The 1,233-nt window shown below is 68.3% G+C and overlaps 1 protein-coding gene across 1 annotated transcript in view; it reads left to right on the forward strand.

Annotated features, from left to right (window-relative positions):
* Window positions 1–270: 270 nt before the first annotated feature.
* Window positions 271–1,233, forward strand: part of KCNK12 (potassium two pore domain channel subfamily K member 12) — a 35,780-nt gene continuing 34,817 nt past the window's right edge. Inside the window, exon 1 of the mRNA XM_023746083.1 lies at window positions 271–418. Coding sequence (XP_023601851.1) covers window positions 271–418 — 148 coding nt within the window. The remainder of the gene's footprint in view (window positions 419–1,233) is intronic.

Consider the following 1,233-nt stretch of genomic DNA (forward strand, 5'->3'; position numbering starts at 1 on the left):
GCCTCTCCCGGCACCGTGGGTCGCCGCAGCCCTGGAGCCGCCGCCCCGCGGCTGCGGCACCGATGCGCTGTCCGCGGTGCTGACGCCGGCCGCCCCGCTCGGTGGAGAGAGGGAGGAGATGCCCTCATTCCTCGGTCGCTCCGACTCCTTCCCAAACGGGATCATTTCCCCCAAAGGGACCCTCCGAGACCTGGCACTGCGGACGGATCCAGGAAGGAGAAGCGAGCGAGAGGAAACTTAAACTTCGGACTGGAGCCCGAGAGACGCGGTATGAGGAGACCCCGCCAGCCCCTGAGACCGCAGGGCATCATCAAATTGAGCAAAGTTTGGCAGCAGCTTGGAGATAAGGGAGGAATTCTGGAGACGAAGCGCCCCCGGCGGGGTGGTAGCAAGCACCGCAGTCGCGACACCTGCTTTGGTGCCCCGCATTAGTGCCTCCAGAGCGACAGGGAGGCGGGAGGCATCGCAGCAGCGCAACTCCCCACCCCTTTCCTCTCTTCCTTACTCCCCCCACCCACACCCCAACAACCCGCCCCAGGCGCTGGTGACTCCGCCTCTCCGAGCCGGGCGGTTCTCTGGCTGGAGCTGGAAAGGGAGCGCTTCCCAGGACTCAGCTCGGTGCTGAGGCTGAGAAGCCGACGCCGCTAGCTCAGGCCCGGGGGCGGGAGCTGGACTGCCCGCGCCTGGGAGCTGCGGACCCGGGAACGCCTGATGGGACGCCCCCAGGGGTTCTGTTCGCGCCCTGCTGCCAAGTCCCAGTCCTAGGCGCCCGGGCGCACAGCCCGCCCCGCCGCAGCCTGACTGGAGGGGAGTATGCGGCCCCGGGCCCCGCGGCCACCGGCCACAGGGCGGCGGGGACCTAGCTGCAGAGCCCTGCGCCCGAGGGCGGCGGGCGAGGAACCGCGGGGGCCAGCGAGTCGTCGGGGCAAGAAGACGAGCGCCCCAGCCCGGGCTCCGGAAGGGCCGCGGGACCTGTGTGCGGCCTGAGCGCCGAGGAGGAGGCGGAGGCGCCCGCCGTTCAGGCTCTGGAGAGACTGTGAGGGGCTCCTCTCCCACCCCGGATCCCCGGCCAACATCCACACGTTTCTGCTCCCTCGGGGGGGATGCCGCGTCCCTAACTCATAGCGTAGACCCGGTATCGGTGCTGATCTCTGGAGCTTTTTTTCCTGTTCGTGCTTGAACCTGTGGCTTTATTTTTTTGGGGCTTTAGCGGAGAACCGCTCTCGCTCCATC

Source organism: Myotis lucifugus, unplaced genomic scaffold (assembly GCF_000147115.1).
Source record: "Myotis lucifugus unplaced genomic scaffold, Myoluc2.0 scaffold_6, whole genome shotgun sequence".
Taxonomy (NCBI): domain Eukaryota; kingdom Metazoa; phylum Chordata; class Mammalia; order Chiroptera; family Vespertilionidae; genus Myotis; species Myotis lucifugus.